The following is a 19,879-nucleotide window of genomic DNA, read 5'->3' as shown; positions in this document are numbered from 1 at the left end:
GGGGACTCAGCTGAGGGGAGGGAGTTTCCTTTGCACTGGGATTAGTGGCCTTGCCTGTGTTTCCTCCCTCTCATATCCCAGGGACTGGTGAGAACAGAGGAGAGCTGCCTCACTCTTGGCTCTGCCTTCTGCTGTTGCCAGGCTCCCTTTTAGGCTCAGTTATCCTGATTGGTCCTACTTCATGGTTGTGGGTAGGCCTTGGATCCTGATTGGTCCTACTTCATGGTTGTGGGTAGGCCTTGGGGCAGCCCAGATTTCTGTGGAGTGACCCTCCTACCCTGCATATCTTGACCTCTCCACCAAGGAGTGAGCCCAAGCCCTCACCATGTCTGTCCCTGGAGCTGACCAATTGAGGGCTCTATACATTCCCCTTGCCGTGGAAGCCCTGCTCTCTGACTTGTCAGGCAAGCTGGGCTGTGTCTAGTAAGGGCAGCTGTTATGTACTCTCCCCTGGCCTTCCCAGCCTGTGGCTATGTGCTGAAGAGGCTGCCAGGTGCTGAGGAGGGCTTCTCTGATCTAACAGCTCACGGAAGATAGCAAAGCACTCCTGAATGTCAAGGGGCTGCTAAGGACAGAGGTACATGGCAGCTTAGACCCCTGTTTGGACCTGTTCCTACCTTGTCACAGGTCATTTGGTATGTGGGCAGGCGCGGTGATACTCTTTGGCCACACTGATGCTGGCTGGCAGCAGAATTCCTTTGGCACTGTCAGCTCCCCAGAGTCATCACCCAACTGCCGCCACCCCCGTGTACTGGAAGGGGTTGTCTGTGAGCCAGCTGGACGTGCCAAGCTGTGGGGCAGAGGGGAGAAAATGCCCAAGGACCGTGCTGTCCTTGACACTGGAGGATGGAGTTCTTACTGCAGCTAGGACCCATGTGGCCAGTGCACAACCCACTGGTGCTCCAGAGACCCTGCAGCCAGGACTGATAGGGTGGAAGCTTGGCTGTTGTCTTCTGGATGCTGCTAAGGAGTCTCCTGGCCCTCCTGCCAGGCTTGCCGCACTGGCAGGGGAGGCCTTCCTGGCCTTCAAGGGCTGTGGAGGATGTGCATAAGGACTTAAAATGTTCTTGCCGTTTCTGTGGACATGTAACAATTGTGTATATTGCCCGAGCATCTGTGCCCAGGCATCCTTCCTAAACTCTGAATCTGTGTTGACCCCTTCTGTCCCTCAGGAAAGAAGGCCGTGCTGGATTCTAGCCCCTTCCTGTCAGAGGCGAATGCTGAGCGTATTGTGAGTACACTGTGCAAGGTGCGCGGGGCAGCTCTGAAGCTGGGCCAGATGCTGAGCATCCAGGGTGAGTGGAGGGCTCAACCCTGCACTGCCACAGACACCGAGTTGGGTGGATGGTGGAAGGTATAGTGGGGAGGTGTGGGAACCAGATCTGCTGTGGCAGTCCTGGGACATGGGGAGATCTACATCATCTTCAGTAGAAGCCAGGACTATTTCTTGCCTCTGGGTGGGTATTTTGAGAAACTCAAGGGGTTGTCTTTAATTTCAGCATGGCAGCCTGGCCCTGCCACCCTGCTGTGTTGGTCACTGGGAGCTAGTGGACCAGTGTGTGACCTTAGAGAGAGAAGACGGGGTTGGCAGAGTGAGGGGGAGGAGCTGCACTGGGAGAAGTCCTGGGCTCCCTGATGGCTCTGAATGGGAAGGTGTGAGAGCAAGCAAGTTGAGCTTGCTGCCTTGACCTGGTTCAACTCTCAGGGTTGTGTTGATGTTGGGTGCTGCCTAAGGGTCACGTAGCTGGGCAGAGGCTTTCTGGAAGGTGTGTGGATAGTACATACTTGAAGCCCAGTGATGCTCAGACCATACCCGGTGTGGTTCGGTGTCTGGAATGAAGAAAAACTCAGTTGGCTACTAGGGTCAGGAGCTGTGCTACAGGGCCAAAAGCAAGCAGGATGCAGACTGGTGAGACACGGGAGGACCTGTGTGTGTGCCCTGCCGCTGTCAGCCCTCACAGGTCTTTTGAGAAACAAGCGCATGGGGAGGGAAGAAACGGTCGTAGTCACTTGTTTATTGCTATAATGTCACCATTACTAAGGCGACTTAGGAGGAGAAAGTTTATTGGAAGCACAGTTTCAGAGGTTAGAGTCCATAAGCATCACGGCGGGGAACGTGGCAGGCAGACACAGCACTGGTGCATGTGTAGAGAGGGAGGGAGAGCGCTAACTGGGAATGGCATGGTTTCCGACACCTCAGAGCTCACCCCCAGTGACACATCTCCTAATTCTGCCCAAACAGCTCCATCAACTGGGGACCAAGTTTTCCAGTATATGAGCCTTTGGGACCATTCTCATTTAAACCACCCACAGATGTGTTCGTGTAGTCTGTGCAGTATAAGGCAAGCAGGAAGTGCACAGCAAAGTGGTCTGTCAGATTATGGCAATGTAAATTTTCTTAGTTATAAAAACGTTGCTTCCCTCTCAGGTCTTAGAGATAAGTTCAGGCCTCCTGTCTGCTCTTCTGGGGGCAGGTGTGGGGGTGGAATGGGAAGCTCCTGTGAGCTGTCTACAAAGGCTTGTGTCTTGAATTGGTTGGCCTTTACTAGTGCCCATTCCAGCACAAAAGACTCCCCTGCCCCACCTAGAGTCCCAGTCTGGAGTCAGCGTGCCAGGAGGAAGCTGAGGCTGGGTCTGTCACTGTGTCTGAGCTTCAGGTCCCAGAGTGAGGGAAGGCCCTACCCAGGAGGCCACACTGTCAGTGGTACCTGGGCAGTCCTATTGGCCTGTGTGTGTCCCTCTAATGGAAGCCCCACTCTGACCTCCCTTGTCTTCTAGATGATGCCTTCATCAACCCTCACCTGGCCAAGATCTTTGAGCGGGTTCGGCAGAGTGCCGACTTCATGCCACTGAAGCAGATGACGGTGAGGTTTGCAGGAGGGGTGTGGGGTGGGGAAGTAGAACTCGATCCTGGGGATCTAAGGACCAAGTTGGGTATATATCAGGGTACCCTAGATAACCAGGTTGTGCTCCTGTCTTCCATGGCCTCTTTCCAGAAAACCCTCAACAATGACCTGGGCCCCCAGTGGAGGGACAAGCTGGAGTACTTTGAGGAGCGGCCCTTTGCGGCTGCCTCCATAGGGCAGGTGCACCTGGCCCGCATGAAGGGTGGCCGTGAGGTGGCCATGAAGATCCAGGTAGATGGCTCTGTGTGGTGTGTGCCTGTCCTCACAAGATTTCAGAGGGTGGGGCTTTTTCCATGTCTCCTGAGACACTGGCTCTCTGTCCTTAGCACCTGGGGCTAGGCAAAGTTTGCTAGGTGAAGAGTCAGGGGATGAAGCTTTTCCCAGCAGTCTCAGTGCAGGATGAGCTTTAGGGACTGTGCTGGAACCAGTGGCTTTTTCCGGGGGCAGAATAAGGAGAAATGGAGAGCAGGGTGGAGCTAGGTAGGGTCATGGCAACCTTGTTTAGTCTCGGCTCTTTCATTCAGGGATCTGGCCACAAATGGCCGGGAAGCTAATGGGCAGGGACAGCATGCTCTACTGCCTCCCCACGTACCTCCCTTCCCTCTTTTCAGTACCCTGGTGTGGCTCAGAGCATTAATAGTGACGTCAACAACCTCATGGCTGTGCTGAACATGAGTAACATGCTTCCAGAAGGTCAGGCTGGGCTACAGGCATGAGGTGGGGGGTTGGGCTCTGGAAATGCCAGGGGATAGTCCTACAGAGCCCCGTTCTACGTCATACCCTTTCCTGCACAGGCCTGTTCCCTGAGCACCTGATTGATGTACTGAGGCGGGAGCTTGCCCTTGAGTGTGACTACCAGCGGGAAGCTGCCTATGCCAAGAAGTTCAGGTATGGCTCTTTTGGGGCCCCCAGGAGGATGGGGGGCACTGGTGTGGACAGGCTCCTCTGTATTTAAGGATGGGTGGTCTTGGAGCCAGGTTGTGGCTACATCCTCCCCACTTAGAGTAGATTTCCCGAGAGGGCTCTCCACTTGGGGGCTGTGGAGGTCCAGACTGGCTGTGAGCTCCCCCTCTACACAGGGAGCTGCTGAAGGACCACCCCTTCTTCTATGTGCCTGAGATTGTGGATGAGCTATGCAGTCCCCATGTGCTGACCACCGAGCTAATAACAGGCTTCCCCTTGGACCAGGCAGAAGGGCTGAGCCAGGAAGTCCGGAATGAGGTGCGCTCAAGCTGAACTGTTGTGCTGAGAACCTAATAGTGTGAACAGAGACCCTAAGCCCTTCCTGGGGAGGTTGGACAAGGGGGTGATGACTGCATCTTTAGGGTGGGATTCAGGAGGCAAAGACTTGTGCGTCACTAGGCAGTCTGTGCAGCCTGACCCAGGTTCCTACCCTGTCCCCAGATCTGCTACAACATTTTGGTGCTGTGCCTGAGGGAGCTGTTTGAGTTCCATGTCATGCAGACTGACCCCAACTGGTCCAATTTCTTTTATGACCCTCAGCAGCACAAGGTAAGCTCCAGCTGAGCCTCACATGACATCTCGGGAGACCTGACCTGCAGGGCTCCTCTTCTCTCTGCTCTGTGCTCACAAGAGTAGGACAGAACAGTGTTGTATCTCCATCTGCAGGTGGCTCTCCTGGACTTTGGGGCAACTCGGGAATATGACCGATCCTTCACTGACCTCTACATTCAGGTAAGACCGGGAATGGGGCCTTGGCCTGTGCACTGCAGAGACTAAGAGTCAGTGCTGGGGACTGAAAGTGTGGATCCCAGGCCAAGGGTTGGCAGGCACATGAGAGGGTCGTGGTAGGGCAGAAGCCTCTCTGTTCTACCCAGGTCATCCGGGCTGCAGCTGACCAGGACAGGGAGGCAGTGCTGAAGAAATCCATAGAGATGAAATTCCTCACTGGCTATGAGGTCAAGGTGAGCAAACCACTCAGACTCACTGGGAGGCCAGGCCCAGCTCCCTGTGGACATGGCTGTCTTTCCTCGGTACCTAAGCACCAGCTGGCTCTTGGAGGCCTCCTCATGCCCAGCATTCTGAAAACTCAGCACTCTCTAGGAAGTATGTAGGCTCGAGCAGAACTGTTTGGCTTAAGGTGTACCACTTCGTGTCACCTGCCCACCCTGGCTGCTAAGAGGCAGGGGATGACTTGCCTGAGTGGGCAGAGTACCCCGGCCTTTAGAGCCTCCTCACCCAGCAACCACCAGGGAGCTGAGCCTCTCTGCCCTGGGTGCATACCCTCTGGTAGGAGTGCACCATCAGGGTGGGAGTACATTCCAAGCTGACCTCCTGCTTCCTGTGTGCAACCCTGATTTGTCCCCACCTGGGTGCCCCGTCCCTTCAGTGCCCTGCTGGTGACAGTTTCTTCTCATGCATCCTGCGCCTGGCAGGTGACTACTGCTGTGGCTAGGAACTAGGCAGGTTCCCACAATGCCCTTATGGTGGCTGGGCCCTGCCTACTCTGCGGGATCTGTAGTTAACTTTGTAGACAGAAATGAATACCGAGGAGTGCCGGCTCTGCACTCCCCCTTGTCTCACATGGGGGTTAGTGAGTCTTGTGTCTGCCTGGTTCTTGAGGTTTGGCGAACCTATTACCATTGTTTGATTAAAACCAAAACCATTCTGTCACCACTTCTCTGATGTCCTTCAGCCTGAAAACTTGGTTCTAAGATTGGAAACTATGATAGGACCTGGGGCTGGGGCTTCTGACCTAGTCACCTCTGTCCTTCCTCTTGATGTAGGCCATGGAGGATGCCCACCTGGATGCCATCCTCATCCTGGGGGAAGCCTTTGCTTCAGAAGAGCCCTTTGATTTCGGCACGCAGAGCACCACTGAGAAGATCCATAACCTGATCCCCATCATGCTGAAGCACCGCCTCATCCCTCCACCGGAGGAGACCTACTCTCTACACCGCAAGATGGGTGGTTCTTTCCTCATCTGTTCCAAGCTGAAGGCCCGCTTCCCCTGCAAGGCTATGTTTGAGGAAGCCTACAGTAACTACTTCAGGATGAAGTCTGGACTGCAGTAGGCTAGCCATGGGCCAAGCTAACTAGGGGCCGTGCCCTCCTTCAGGCTCAGTCAAGCAGAGGGAGGATGTTGAGCAGGATCCACAGCCTCCACATGTAGGAAGTGAGCAGAGACCTCACTCTTACTTCTGTACTGTCTAGCCAAAAAGGCAGGCGTCTTCTGCTGTCTCCTCCCTGCTGTGATGTCCACAGGCACACAGCAGAGTAAGATTAAAGCCGGCCTAGCTACCTTTGGGGTCTAGTTGGCCATGTAGAATGAAGCTTCGTGTGTTTCTGGGTGAGGTTGTGTCCCTGCCCTTTGCCACCCCAGCCTGTGGCCTGGCGCTAGCTCAGGACAGTAGGGCAGCCACCCTAGCCTTCTCAAGAGCAAAGCAGGGCTGTCACTGGAGGAGCACAGGCTCCAGCATGTTCCAGGAGAGGTAGGTAGTAGCCAGCACCGGGGATCAGCACAGGCTCTGTTTGTTTGTACGTCTTGTAATCACATTCACACCCTTTTGTTCAATAAAGAAGTGTGTCGGGGACTACTATTTCCTATGTGTTCTGGGAATCCTGGGAATGAGGTGGCCCCATTGGGTAGTGGGCTTTACCTATAAAGGTCTGTGATCCAGAACATCTGTTGCTCTTGGTAAGGACAGAATGTGGCAATATAGGCCACCATTAAGAATTTCTTTGCGTTCATGTCTCTGACCTCAGGGCTTCATTGGCACTGGGGGTTGAGCCCAACGCCTTATAGACGTGAAATGAATGGTCTACCACTGAGCTGGACCCTCAGCCCTTTTACTTTTGAGACAGGATCTCAATAAATTACTCAGGCAGGCCTTGAATTTGTAATCCTCTTGCTTAGCCTCCCAAGTAATTAGGACCATAAGTTTGAGCCACCAGGTATTTTAGAGAAAACAAGCTTCTGGGTTTAGTGACTATAGAACAGCAGGCACTAAGAAGTGGGACTAGGACTTGGGACAGAAACAGTGTGCACTTAAACTTCATGCTAAGTCTGTCCTGACTAGGGACCTGACTATCACCTCTGCAACAAACGGCCCACTGTGCCTTTTAAGAAGCTTTCCTTTCCTGGAAAGTGGTGTTCTCGTCCATGTGGCACAGACCATTTCTCTGGAAGGTTGGCCAAGTCCTGGTCTCCGCAGATGCTGCCTTTGAGGCCCCCAGTGACTTGTGCATCTGCAAGAGTCCCAATGTCTACGAGAGGTCTGAGTGACTTCAGTTGCAGTTTTGGCATTCTTGGTAAGATTTCACCCAGCCTTACCTGTGTGCAAGCTTCATCATTCTAATGCACCAGAACATGGATCCAGTGTTTCTAAGCGACTGCTTACCACAGGTGCAATCAAGTTGCTTCCAGCTCTATACTACAGACAACCTTGAATCTTAATCAATGACTGAGACATTCTTATTATAGGAAAAGAGCTGAACACTTGCAGGCATTCTTACCTGAGCCCTGAGGGCAACTTAAAAAGTCCTGGATTTTTTAATCAAGGGATGAACTGACCTGTGTCCTCTGGGTATATAAAGAAGAGGCCCGGAGGAGGGACCAGCAAGCCAGGAAGTCCTTATACTCTTTACATAGAGAAAAAAAAAGACAAAATACTCATCCTAACAGTTTCTTATTTTATTGCAGTACATCAAAGTCTGGTTAATTAGGTGACACCAACATAAAATATTGGTGAGAATTTTTTTGTTACAGTTTTGACTATTCCACCTTAAATAATTCTGTGCAAAAGAATCCACGTCATAGTTGGTAGCAGACACTCTCTCAGGAAGTTCCCTAAGACATCAAAGGATGAAACCAAACCAAATGAGTAATAAGAGGCCAAAGCAGTGCCTTCCCTTCCACACACACACTGGTCAGCATCATAGTCTAAACAAAAATGATTACACCCAGGCCATGCAAAACTGTACAATAATATTACAGTGAGAAAAATAATCCTAAAAAAATTAAAATAAATGATATTATACTGTCAAATAAAAAGGCAGGTCATTTTGCTTTTGATGGCATGGAGGCTGACTGGTGGCAGTCTCCTAAACTGCAGTAGGCTGTGTAAGCTGTCCCTAGGACAGGAGGATGTGATGCGGCTGGCAGCAGACACACTGACTGCAGCAGGGCTCCAGAGGAGAGGGCACTCTGAACTTGCAAACACTAAAGGAATGAGCCACTGAGGATGAAGTGAGACAGACTGGAAAGGGCCGGTGGTTCGGACAAAGTATGCCCTGCAGCACTCCTGTGTGGTGGTGGCAGGGGCAGGGTGGGGAAGGGGTGTCAGCTAGGTCTATTGAGCTGGCAGAATTCAATTTGTGGTCACTGCCAAGGCTGCTTGTGGGCTGTTGCGTCTGGGAGAGGACATCTGTCCCTCTGCTCTGGCTTTTCTTTAATGATACCTGAGGTTCCACACAAGTTGGCTAGCTTGCTTAGAAATAAATGTGATTACTAGGTAACAACAAATGGCAGGAGTTTAACGTGAAAGAGAAGAGGCTAAAGGAAGGGCTGGTGGGAATGATAGGAATTTCAGACACTCCCTTTAAGCTTGGCTACAGGAAATCACTGGAAAGCCAAAGAGGCCATTTGTAGTTATCCCCCTCAGTCTCAAAGCTGTGCTCACTGGGAAAGAACGCAAATGGCTAAGCACAGGGAGTGTGCACATGTATTTTAAGTGAAGCCTGCTTTAGCAATCATTGTCAGGAAGGCTTGTTTTTGGCAACAAAACAAAACAAAAATGTAATACATTTGTATACCCACCTAAAACCCACACTTAACAAATTAGCCAGAATTCAAGGGCCAATAAATAGCAAACAGGCTGGACATAGCACCAAGTACTAACCCATAGACACTATGTCAGAAATGGCTTTGATGCCATTTTTTTCCACTTAAGAGATCAATTCCTGCTGCTGTACACTTTCACGGGGTAGGGAGAGTGATCTCAAGCAGGGCCACAGGCCTTTGCTCTGGTCTGTTGTCCACTGCTCTGAGGAAGCTTTGTTTCTGGCTCCTGGAAACCTGTCCATCATCGTTCCTCCTCCTCCACAGCTTCTAATGGAATACTCTTCATGTAAGGCTGGGGTAAGTCCAGTAAGACAGCAGTTATTAGGAGAACCCCACCCCATTCTGGGCCAGGACTGCAGTGGGAAATCCCCAGTCCACAGGGTACCATGGGGTAGAGCTTGGGTGGGACTCAAAAAGGGCCCTTTTACAAACAAGCACCTGTAGGCAACAAAAGTCCACAACTGGTTGTCAAAGCTACAAACCAAAGGCTCAGGGTGGAGTCCTGTCAGTGTTCTGCTTGGGAAGGAGAGGGAAGGGTGTGGGCAGAGGGGAGGGGACCAGTTCTATCAAGGCAAACTACCAAGTTCAGGTAGATACAACAATAATAAGGCTCTGACCAAACTCAAGATCTAATCCTTATTTTTGGATGCATACAAATATACTTTTCCGAAAGCAAAATGATTCAGATTAGAACAAGCAAGGCCCATCCAAAACAAAATGTACTCATGTCTGAGTCAGTGGAGAATCTAGACGTCAAAGCTGTTGTTTAAACAGACCCTATCAGAAGTGCTTCCATCACCATCCCTGACCACCTCCCCCCGAAACTGTAACCTCCTCCATAAGGCAGCACACCTCAGGAATCTGTGCCAAGTGTCAGCATGCCGGACAGGTTAATAATAATCTGGAAATTATTTTAGATGTGTTTAAAGTGGGGAAAAATAGTGGCTTTTCAACCCAAAAGAGGTGAAAACAAAGAGCGGCAGGGCCTCTTTATTTGCATGCGATATTATAGTTTCATCTTTTCTTTGTGGTCTTAGCTGGTGAAACACGTGGGCAGAGATGAGTTCTGGTCGCCATCTTGCCTCCTTAGACAAGTACAGCAGCAGACATCCAGAGTGGAAGCTGGCCGACATCCATGGCAGCCAGCACACCTTGGACCCATGCACAGACCCCACTGTCCCCTCTGGTGAGAAGGCATATTTGGTCAAGGCTGTTCACGCCCGTGCTTCTGAGGTTTCACATGACTTAGTAGGGAGAAAGGAGCCCTTTCCCCAGGAGTGTTTAGGAGAAGTTTACAACTACCCTTAACCAATCAGGCTCCCCTTTGGGAAGCTGTGCCCAGTCCAGATAGACTCACTGCAACCTAGGGAGGGACAGGATTTAGCCAGGACAAAATAGGCTACACAAACCATTCGATGATCTTCAGAAGCCATGACTGTGCCCTTTATGATGGGAAGGGTCAAAAGATGACAGAAATGTCTTTCACATTCATCTGTGCGATATATCAAAATATAATAAGAGGACATGTTCAAATCCATCACCAAAGGAGAAAATGCCCTGGGAGGCAGGCGAGTGTGTCTCTGTGCTACTGTGGTGTCCAGATCACACCCTATCATGGCACTAATCTCTAAACATTCCTTAGATTTCCACAGGACTGTAGCCTGCCCACAGCTCGAGGACAGACACCACGGGGGCTGGGTGAGGGGACCTGACTTCTGCTCTCTTTACAAATGTCACTTGAGGCCTTTCTACCCTGTATATGACTTAGCTGGGAAACAGACAAGAAACAACACATTTTTTTTTTAAATTAAATGATCTTTCTTATATACGCATCCATCTTTCATCAAACACAAGATGCTTCTTTGACTATATACATTCAGTATTTAACTTCTACATTTATGTATTTATTTAAACTCTGTATTGTAGTAAAATATGCATTGTTTTAAGTCGTGAGGATTTATTTCCTGGCAACAGTCGGGCTGACGCTCATGGAGGCTGCTGGGCGCTACGTGAGGACTACGGTGAGAACACAACCTGTCTACTCTTAGCGCTGCGTCTGCGCAGTCTGTCTACAAAGCTACCTGGAGGGGGAGGGTAAAGCGGGCCTGGCTGCGGAGGAATCCTTATTGCAGCAGTGCGGAAGACGACGCTGCTGCCAGGCACGTTGTCGGGGTGCAGAGTCCCTTGCCTGTGGCCACCACGGTCCTGGGTTCACGGATCCCAGCTCCCGCGGTCTGTGCTCTCCAGGGAGAGGCTCTTGGTCTTTCGGGGTGAAACAGGGCTTGGGGGACTGCTCAGGTTGGAGCTGTTGGAAGCTGTGGAATGCCTTGGCGAATCAGAGTCCTGTAAAACAAGGCCCTAGTGAGAAACTTGGATGACAACAGGAAGGACACTTGCTGCCCAAGGCTACCTCTAGTACCCACACTCCCACCTATGGGCTTCTCTCTTGTCAGCAGACATACCCTCTGTGAGATGACCAGAGGACACATAACAAGCACGGGGGCCTTTCACTAAAAAGCATTCAGAAGCTTAGAGCTTCTGGGAAGCCATGGTTTGCACCCACGTGACAGTCCTTGCTGACCCTTCAGAGGAACATGTAAAGGTGGTAGGATCATCCTGGGCAAAGCACTGGCCTTATGCATGCAGCTGCTATCCATGGCCCATTTACCTCTCCATCATAGTCCCTCGCGGGGGCGTCACTTCCTTGGTCCATACCTCCCGATGATAAAGAGCCCTCTGAGGGAGAGGGCATTGGCTGTCGCTTCATGTTGTAGCTTCCTCCAGAGAATTCCCTCTTTAGCGCACTGCCATTCTGGGCTGATGACCCTGTAAGACACCGTTTGAGAAAAGCTATGTACTTGGAAGAGGCCATGCCTATATAGAAGAGAATAGGCTGCCAAGATGACAAGGCATCCTCCCAATAGAGCAGTAAGCCCAGTGCTGAAGGTTGTTTCTGTCGCCCTCTGGCTGTAGGACTGCTGCTGTTTGGACAGTAGACCCAGGTCATGTGGAGCCCACAAAATCTTTCCAGGGCCACCTGCCACTAGCTGCCTTAGGTGTCTCCATGGGGCTCTCTCAGTATACCATGCTACAGACATATTGGGCCTTCTAACAGAAGGGGCATCTCTGCCTAGCTGGAACTCACAGCACCAGCCAAGCATTCCCAAACACTGCCTTTCAGAAACGCTCACAGGAAACAAAGGAAACAGGCGCACACAGCCCAGGAGCAACAAACAGGCCGTGAGTCTCTTTGACAGTGTACCCAAATGCTTTGATCTTAGAGATGGAACACACAGCAGGGTGATCAGCAGCACTGACAGCAAGAAAAGAGCAGACAGGAACCTCTGCAAACTTGAGGAATATTGTTAAGAGCCCATTCAAATGTTCTCTATGGTCCTCACCAGTTTTTAGTTTTTGCTTAAGAAAACTTAGTATTTTTACCGAGTGTCAGACAGATTGTTCCAATATTTTGATGATTTTATAAATGCCTTTTACATTAAGAATCTGACAAAAATGCCACTTGATGACTGCATGCCTAGCTATGACTACCAACCGTGTGCTCATAGGGTTCAGAAAGACACTGAGTGGAAGCCCACCTGCTAGACTGTCCTCCATACCACACAGGCCTTCCTCCCTGGGGCTAAGCCCCTCACACGGCCCCCTTCCAGAGACTACCGTGCTGCTTGTAGACGGGGGTTCTACGGCAAGCACCTAGATCCTTGCCGGATCCGCTTGACCCAAATTCTTGACTTAGGTATCCTGTTGGCCCTGATGACTACCACTCCCACAGCACATGTCGCTCTCCTCCAGTTACCAAAGTAATCACTGGCCCTGCCCAGTTCTTACTTGGAGGGAAATTCTTCTGGAAGTACACTCTTTACTCTGACATAGGTCTTTGGTCTCCTGGAATACATCCCTAATGGAAGGCAGTCATTTTTATTTGATTTCCCTAATGCCTAGTTAAGTGTTCAGTTGCCATCACTGTTGGTAACTTCTCATTCTGAATAGCAAATCCAAACCAGAAACCTTCCACACCTCTTCTCTTTGTGTCTTAACTAGGTTGTTTTGCCCTCCTTGGTCTCCAGTTCTCTCCATAGGAAAGTGGATTCAATATAATTAGCTTCTCTCAGCCATCAGTGGTTTGGGAGTGAAGAAAGGCTTTGTTGAGGTCCCAGATGTCAGCATATAGATGGTGTCTGCTGGATGTTCAAGGCTGATGCCACAGTCTGTACATAACCCCATCACAGAATGACTACAGCCCATAACCAACTCTATGAGACTGTACATACTCTTATACACTTAGGCATGCTACTCTGAGCATCAATGTACACTTTCACTCAGGTAGACAAGGGTCCCCATCAACTCTAGCTGGAAATTGTTCCTGGGCAAGCAGCTCATCTGTCCCAAGGGACACATTTTCTTTGTGGCCTACTTCCTCAGCTCCACTTTTACCTCCCCGCTGTGATCACTTGGCAAAGCCCCTTCCCACCTGACCACTTACGTGCAGACAGGCCACTGCTGGCACTCATGGAGCGGCCTGGTTCGGGACGGGACTTGGTGATGGAGGGAATACTGACGGAGCCACTGAATACTGTCCGGCTTTCCTGAGGACGTGGGTTCTAGAACACAAGAGAGGCACAGTCTTCAGTGGGGAAGACAGTCTTGTGCAGACATTCTGCCTTTCTCTCTGATTCTCAAGACACAAGGTGATCTTGAACAGGGTAAACCAGGTAGGGAGCACAGGGACCCAATCTTTCTCACCTAGGACTTTGAAGCCCTGACATGAAAGGAAGCTCACCAATAAGTAGTTATTTGGTTGTGAAAATGTTATATGGTTAGCTAAGAGTGGAGTGCAGAAGTACATGGACATTTGCAGATAATGGAAACATCTTTGACTACAAATGAGATTATTTACTTACAAAACCCAAATAGGCCCATTTAGAGAGGAGTCAATTAAAATTATATTCTTGATAAAAGTGTCTTGTTGACACCATGTGTCATTTGTATGACCATGCCCCAGTTGTTCAGAATCTTTCTAGTTCTGTCCATGAAACCGCAAGCTGTTAATGGAGTAACATCTGTGCCAGGGGTAGCAGTGGAAACTGTCCTGCTCAGAGCTTCAGGCTAGAAGGAAGGGTGAAGGGGTGCAGGGGCACATCAGAGTCCAGAGAGTGTAGACACTTGATATACGTTCTAAATTTTAGAGTAGGCAAACCACACGGCCATGTTACCAACTTCTTTCTTCACTTACTAAGCTTTCTCCTTGTGTGGGTATGGTCCCAAATTCTTGCAAATGTTTTCTGAAATAAAGGGTCTATATAGTTAGTCTCAGTCTCTCTTTCTCTTTTTCTCTCTCCCTCTTTCTCTCTCTCACTGTGTTGCTTCTCCTCTGGTTGTTCATGAGGTAAAGATAGAGGCAGCTTGGGGACTGGTGAGCTGAGGCCAGGAGAAACAAAGCACAACCTGACTACACTATAGAGCCCTTAGTGTGTTCAGTACTGAGGCTAACATGTGCCTCATGGATTTCTGGGAATCACAGTGGTCACATCTGCAGGAGTCAGGCACTTGCCCTGTTCCACTATGTGGCTCTACTGCCCTGAACTAATAATGACACACATGGCCCACTTGTGAGCACCAATGTCAATAACCTCCTCTTTAATTATATAAAAATTCTTCTGGAAGGGATGGGCACGGATCTTACATGTATTAGGCAAGATGCTGGGAATATACACAGAAACAGCTACTTTAAAAAGTAGTCCAAATGTCAAAGCCTGTGACTTTCCTGAAGAATGTATTTGTTAAGAAAACAGGTCTGACAGGGCTAGCACGCGCTTCTTCCCTGACCTTTATGTAGTGCCAAGCTTCTTATTTCAGAACCTGGGAGCCTTTGTCTCCTTTAAAAAATTGTGTGTGTGTACATGTAGGTACATGCATGCCAATACATATGCAGAGGTCAGGGGACAACACTGTGGAGCTGTTTCTCTCCATCCACCATGTGGGTCCTGGGACTGAACTCAGGTCGGCAGGCTTGGCAGCAGGCTCCCTCAGTCACCGAGTCACTTCACTCCCACTTTCTCGTTTCTACACTCAGCAAATCTCATGATGGTCAAGGCCACTAAGACTAATCAAAAATATATTAACCAACCAGCAGTTTTCCCAGCGCTAATTAGTTCATTAAAATGTTTGCTTTTTCTTATTGTCAAGGAAATACTCCCAGATGGTGGAGTATATGGGTAATACTGAAACCCTTGGTAAATTCTCTTAACTCACCAGACTCTACTAACAATTTGCTGTTTCCTTTCCACATTTTCTTTTAAATGTTTATATGTATGTGTGTGTGTATGTGTGTATGTTCATGTACAGAGGTCAGGTGGTAACCTTCAGGCTCTAGCACTTAAAAGAGGTACTAAAGATATTTATTGGATAGATGAATGGATTATATCTGCAACCCTCATTTCCTGCTTCAGGCATTAGATTAATTCAACTGGCAATTAACAAATTTCAGATTATGATCCTCTCCATAGAAGATACTGTGATTTAAAGTTCATAAAGGTTTTAAAGACACAGAATACACTTTATATAATTTGGAAAGAATAACATCCTTTGGGAACTAATTAATAAAATGGTAGCAATTCTTGCATTAAAAAGACTGCATGCAGTGTGTAAGCATGTGCATGCCACTGTGGCTGCTCAGAGGACGGACAACTTTTGCGAGTTGGTGCTCTCCTTCACTGTAGGTTCTGGGGATTAAACCCCTGTTGTCAGGCTTGGTGGCAAATATTTTACCTACTGAGTCATGATTCAGGCCCCCAGTTCTTCTAATTCTTTCTTTGTTGACCCATGCGCTAACACAATTGTCTCTCCTACAATATGCCAAAGATCAAACAATTTTAAACAAGATCTAAGAATCAGGCAGAAACAAGAAAAAAGCAAAAAGGAAATCTAGTAGTGAGTGTGGCTAAATATTTTTGATTGTTAATAAGGTCCAGAATGGGACACTCACTTCCCAGTTCCCATGTGACTATGACACCCCCTAAAAGGGTGATGCTCTGGGTGTGTCTGCAGCACTAGGCTTTCCCACACACCTGCAAGCCCAAGGGAAGGTCACAGAAAACAATTCAAATGACATCACCCAATGTCCTTAAGCTGAAAGCTGGCTAGTTAACTAGTCCCCAATTCAACACTGCTATTTTAGTCCCTATATTAGATCTGCAAAGTCCATGTAATTCTGTGTGTTATTTGTTTAAAGAAAATATTTTGCCTTATTTATCTAAAAAAAAAATTAAAAGAAAGCCAAGAGAGTCAAAGGCAGCAGCTTAGCATCTGCACACACAGGAACAACTTATGAGACACAGCCAGCATCGCCAAGAGGGGCTCCTTGGAGACAGAACTGCCAGAGTCAAGCTGCACTTCAAAGCTCAGGGGTTTGCTGTTCTTTTCTCTAAAACAGCCTACCCTAGAACAAAAGACTGAGAAAAAGCTTCTAATAAGCCAGCAACTAAGATTGAAAACTAAAATACTAAATCATTTAGTCAAGTGATACAAATTTCAGTATAACCTAACAAGAAATACAACTTTTTGGACTTTCTAGTTAAAACTATGCTTAAAAATAGGGCAAACTCCCACTGATGGGCTGATGGCAAGCAGTTTCTTTCACAGGAAGGTCCTTGGAATCCTGCTTCCTGCTGCCAAGCAAACTAAGGCTGATTTTATTACAGTAATTCTGACAAGTAAGACATTCAGTTGGTATTATAATTTAATGTTGGTGACATTTAAAACATAATTTAAAGTAATATGATAATACAAACTCTAATTTTCTTACTGGAAAATAACTACATCACAAATTTAAAAAATTGCTATGACTATTTTACTAACCTGGGTGCATTATAAGAAATAAGCTTGCATGATATAACTAAAATATTTTAATATCCATAAAACTAACTTCCTTTGAAGCATACATGCACACATTGAGAAAATAGACACTCTGCTTAACAGCCATGTCATGCATGGCCAATGGTAACGAAGGTATGAGGATGAATGAAAGGACCAGCAGGTGCCAGACTTCTTCAGGGGTAGCAGCTTTTTTTTTTTTTTAATTTTCTTATCTTGGGTCTTGGTTGCAATTAAATACATATCAACAACTCAAGGGTTTATAAAAACTGACTTTAGCTTTAGAACTTTTTATGTTACTTACTCAGTATTTATACCATTACTTCGGAGACTTCTGGTAGGTCTATGGATAAACTCCATGCAGACCTTAATCTCATCCCTGAACTCAAGTGGTTACAGGGTAAAGAGCTGTTAAACAATTCAGAAATTCAGGGAGCCCTTTTCTGTTGTTTTAAAAGAATAAAGATCCAGCTGGGGCTGTTTTTGTTTTAACATGGTATACTGAGTGGAAAACACCATACTGGGAAAACTTTCCCACAAAGATACATACTCTAAAGCTGTTTCAGAATTAATACAGAATCCTTTACTCCTCCACATTTCCCCCAGAAGAAGAAACAAGACAGACTGAGAAGAGGAGGAAGAGGAGGGTAAACAGGAGAAGACAAAAAAGTAGTTGAAGCTGGCAGCTGAGGAGGAAAGGGCAGCCATTCCCCAAGGCACCTCTCAGGGGTTAGCAAGTGCACACCAGGTTAGCGATGGTTAGCCCCAGACTCAGCCTTCATACCCTTAGAGTCACGGAGTGTGGAGTACCAGGGGCAGAGCGCAGGGACGGGGGGTACTCAGGGTTTATGGAATCAGGAGAGAGAAACTGTTGAGCAGAATTGACAGTCATGTGATAGATGTGCTCAAAGTTGCTCGGAGAGGAGATCAGACCGGAGTGGTGATGAGGGGATGGATAAGGGAAACCTGGCTATCAAAAACAAAGAAGGGGGAAAAAACGGTGTAAGGTGATGCTAATGGATCAGGGTGAGTGACCCCAGACAACATGCACACAAAGAATAAGGCAGTGTCTCTCTCAGAACTCCCAGGAAAATTCTTTCAGACCTCAGAAAGTCAAATTCTGTAATCAGTTACTCAAAACAGCAGATTTCCAAAAGACCACTTGACATCATTCCCATTTTACCAGTTGAGTGAGTAGCAGCATGGCTTTCAGAGATCCAAGGAGCTTTCAGAATCTTCAGATTTTCTTATGTGATACAACAAAAGCATTGCAAAAGTCTACACAAAACACTAAGTACAGAAACAGCAAGAGACAGCTAAAAGGACAAGGGAACCTTACATTGTTTCTAACTAGAAAGGTATAAACCTACTTCCTCAGACTCTATAGCCATTTCCCAGTTCTGAATTTATAGGCCTACGACATGCCCTGGCTTTTAGTGATATTATTTCCCTATAATAAAGACAGTGAGAATTGTGGGCTACACTATTTCTGGTTTGCCTGTAAGCAACCCAGCTCATCTCCATTTAGATACCCCAAAGAATAAGCTTGTTTCCAACAAGGGAAAATTCTGCCTTTGAATGTTCAAGTGTGTTTTTTTAAAAGGCAAATAATATAATAATAGAGTTGCAGAAAAAAGTCTGAAGAGAAGAATGTTTATCTCCTAATAAATATTTACTTATGAGTGTACACATGGGCAATGTCACTTAGTGGGCCAGCCATTTCCTACAGTTCTTGAAGAACAGCTGTTACCAGAACACACTATCCCTTCACTATAGGGAGACTGAAAGAAGAACTTAAGAGCATGCCTTACTTAATAAAGCATGAGATAGATGGTAAAAAGAAAATGCTCAGGACTTACCTAAGCCTAAAAGAAAAGCTTCTCTATATATGACAGTGCTTTTACTTTAGAAATGTGAATAAAATCAGTATTTTCTAAGGCTGTTTTCAAAAATAAAAAATACTGACCTATATCTCTATCTATTTCTACCCATCCATCCACCTGTCCATCCGTCCGTCTGTCAATTCCCTCCATCTTTGAATTTAAGAAACAAAAGTATCTTTTTGGAGGGGAAGGTGCTAAAGTGCTATGGACTGAGCCCAGCCCCTCATGCATACACTATCAAGGAAGCACTTTATCACTGAACTGCACCCCCAGTTCAAGAATAAAAATTACTTCTTAAAGATGCTACTGAGCTCAGCATGCTGAACCATTAAGAATCCGAGAAACAGGTATGATGCACTGTGCTAGGGAGACGGTGACCAACACTATGGTGACAAGTTACTCTCACATTAGGTTGGAAAAACAGTTCCTGTATTTTTAGCAACCACTTAAAAACAACAGAAACCATAGGTAGATAAATGGTAAAGAAGGTTCGAGGAAACTAATTCAGTATATCTTCTAAGACTCTTTATGTTAGTTTGTTTTTCTTCTCTCCACTCACTAGAATAGAAACGGGAGAAATCTGATCCAAGAGGCAAGAAAGAGACTGTTCCAACCTTTCCTGCCCTTTCCATACTTAAGACAGAAGTGATCTTATTTCAGGATATTTGGCACAAATGAACAGTTACACTTCCAAAGATCCTTTCAAAACTTTCTAAGGCCGGGCGGTGGTGGCACACACCTTTAATCCCAGCACTTGGGAGGCAGAGGCAGGCGGATCTCTGTGAGCTGGAGAGCAGCCTGGTCTACAAGAGCTAGTTCCAGGACAGGCTCCAAAACCTGTCTCGAAAAAAAAAAAAAACAAAAAAACTTTCTAAGGTCTTCAGTATTTCACAGGAATATGACAGTGATTTATATCGAACACAACGAGATATGAAAACATCTGGAGTACATGTTCTTTGCACAGATGGTAACATGGCTTTGGGGCCTGAAAGCTCTTACATATGATACTAGATCAATGTAATTCATCCTTTTTGGGTGAGGGCTGATTCATAATTCCATCCAAGTGGAAAGAGCATACTGAAATGAGACTGCATTAAAATACAAGCTCTATGTCACATGTGAGAGCACTCTTACAGACATGCACAGTGCTACGGTGTTTAACAGTGTCTATGTCTAGATACGCATGGTCCCAGGCACAAAGTCAGTGATTAAACAGAGGAATTTAGAGAGCTAGGTCAGGAATCCTTTGCATGTGAAATGAGCAAAGAAAAGTCACCTGGAAATAACAGGAAACAAACAGGAATTTGGACACAGGAAATATTTGATGCCTACTACATGTGCAGACGAAGAAACAGCTTCATAAACGTACATCTTCCTGGAACTATAATAGTGTTTAT

The 19,879-nt window shown here is 47.4% G+C and overlaps 2 protein-coding genes across 18 annotated transcripts in view; one reads left to right on the top strand and one right to left on the bottom strand.

The window, feature by feature from the left end:
- Nucleotides 1-6,460, top strand: part of Coq8a (coenzyme Q8A) — a 29,887-nt gene extending 23,427 nt beyond the window's left edge. For both annotated transcript variants that reach the window (XM_041635500.1, XM_041635501.1), the window contains exons 6-15: nucleotides 1,173-1,295; nucleotides 2,779-2,864; nucleotides 2,997-3,137; nucleotides 3,518-3,599; nucleotides 3,701-3,794; nucleotides 3,986-4,127; nucleotides 4,311-4,418; nucleotides 4,536-4,601; nucleotides 4,745-4,831; nucleotides 5,654-6,460. In XM_041635500.1, the coding sequence (XP_041491434.1) occupies nucleotides 1,173-1,295; nucleotides 2,779-2,864; nucleotides 2,997-3,137; nucleotides 3,518-3,599; nucleotides 3,701-3,794; nucleotides 3,986-4,127; nucleotides 4,311-4,418; nucleotides 4,536-4,601; nucleotides 4,745-4,831; nucleotides 5,654-5,941 (1,217 nt within the window). In that variant the 3' untranslated portion in view covers nucleotides 5,942-6,460. The remainder of the gene's footprint in view (nucleotides 1-1,172; nucleotides 1,296-2,778; nucleotides 2,865-2,996; nucleotides 3,138-3,517; nucleotides 3,600-3,700; nucleotides 3,795-3,985; nucleotides 4,128-4,310; nucleotides 4,419-4,535; nucleotides 4,602-4,744; nucleotides 4,832-5,653) is intronic.
- A 1,079-nt stretch (nucleotides 6,461-7,539) lies between these two features.
- The window catches only part of Cdc42bpa (CDC42 binding protein kinase alpha), a 229,419-nt gene continuing 217,079 nt past the window's right edge, over nucleotides 7,540-19,879 (bottom strand). For 10 of the 16 annotated variants that reach the window (XM_041635351.1, XM_041635352.1, XM_041635353.1 and 7 more), the window contains 4 exons: nucleotides 17,384-17,569; nucleotides 13,211-13,328; nucleotides 11,378-11,535; nucleotides 7,540-11,052 (listed from right to left, as the gene is read on the bottom strand). In XM_041635351.1, the coding sequence (XP_041491285.1) occupies nucleotides 10,921-11,052; nucleotides 11,378-11,535; nucleotides 13,211-13,328; nucleotides 17,384-17,569 (594 nt within the window). In that variant the 3' untranslated portion in view covers nucleotides 7,540-10,920. Of the gene's footprint in view, nucleotides 11,053-11,377; nucleotides 11,536-13,210; nucleotides 13,329-17,383; nucleotides 17,570-19,879 lie in introns of those variants that run through there. The other 6 variants (XM_041635358.1, XM_041635359.1, XM_041635360.1 and 3 more) reach the window with 2 other exon arrangements.

Source organism: Microtus oregoni, unplaced genomic scaffold, assembly GCF_018167655.1.
Source record: "Microtus oregoni isolate MIOR12 unplaced genomic scaffold, Mior012 000047F_ref0000412, whole genome shotgun sequence".
Classification (NCBI taxonomy): domain Eukaryota; kingdom Metazoa; phylum Chordata; class Mammalia; order Rodentia; family Cricetidae; genus Microtus; species Microtus oregoni.
Note: the sequence above shows the minus strand (reverse complement) of the source record. Positions and strands in the feature narration are given on the sequence as shown.